The sequence below is a fragment of the Asparagus officinalis genome, chromosome 8 (assembly GCF_001876935.1).
Source record: "Asparagus officinalis chromosome 8, Aspof.V1, whole genome shotgun sequence".
In the NCBI taxonomy this organism is placed as follows: domain Eukaryota; kingdom Viridiplantae; phylum Streptophyta; class Magnoliopsida; order Asparagales; family Asparagaceae; genus Asparagus; species Asparagus officinalis.
In genome coordinates, this window is record NC_033801.1 from 62,701,911 (window position 1) to 62,702,898 (window position 988).

Consider the following 988-nt stretch of genomic DNA (forward strand, 5'->3'; position numbering starts at 1 on the left):
GCCGATGGTCGTGGGGCCTCTGGTTTCACCACCGAGGGGACGAGAGCGCCTGTCGACGTGTCGGCCATGATGATTTTGGATGTAGCTTGAGTAGGTTAGGGTTCGGAGATTGGGGGATATTTTTTTTGTTTCTCCTTCCTTATCTAGGGCTTTCTATGGGTGGGAATTGAACACGTTGAGGCATTTTTTTTTAAAAATTTTTTGCGAAGGGCGGAGAGAGAAGTGGGTGGAGGACGAAGATCGGGGGGGTGCTGGTAGCATTTGAGGCGAGGCAGCTGCGCTTTCGCTCTCCAGTCCTTTCGTTCCTTTTTTGGGCCATAAAGCCGAAGAGTATCTGATATTATCCGCGTTTGCTCTCCAGCTTAAAAAGGAGATATTTTTAACAGGCACGGCTTAAATTTTATAGGCGTGCCAAAGTACATGCTCGGTCATTGATGTTAATGACCTATGCCTTTCATGGCGACACATGCATCTCAAAATTGAAAGAAATTTTCAAAATCGATCTAAATCATGTTTTTATTTTTAAAACCGATTTTTTTTTTATCAAAATCGACCTACTTTTTATCACGTCAGCTGAATCTTATTCTTAAACAGTCGGAGATTGTTAAACCATAATTAGAAGCCTTAAATCCGATTTTTGCTGTCCTAAATAGTCGGGGTTGGCAACCCCGACTAATTAGGAAATAAGATTAAGCTGACGTGACAAAAAATGAGTCGATTTTGATAAATAAATAAAAAGTGAGTCGGTTTTAAAAATAAAAACATAATTTGGATCGGTTTTGAAAATTTCTTCTTTCAAAGTTTATGGAGATATAAAAAAATAATATAAATTTAATATTCCTAAAGTCTATGCGTTACGTAATGATCTATAAACGAATGTTTTATAGCCGTCTTTTTGAGTCGCTTATATTATATATTATACGATATAAATTTTCAAATCATGTGATTTTTTTATCCGCTAAGTTGATGACGTATAGATAATGAGTAC

General features: G+C 37.3%; 1 protein-coding gene across 1 annotated transcript in view; it reads right to left on the minus strand.

Moving 5' to 3' along the window:
• LOC109820258 (E3 ubiquitin-protein ligase COP1-like) overlaps positions 1-336 on the minus strand; it is a 28,788-nt gene extending 28,452 nt beyond the window's left edge. Inside the window, 2 exon segments of the mRNA XM_020386385.1 lie at positions 1-17; positions 20-336. The exon segment at positions 1-17 is cut by the window's left edge and continues 285 nt beyond it. Of these exon segments, the coding sequence (XP_020241974.1) occupies positions 1-17; positions 20-68 (66 nt within the window). The 5' untranslated portion in view covers positions 69-336.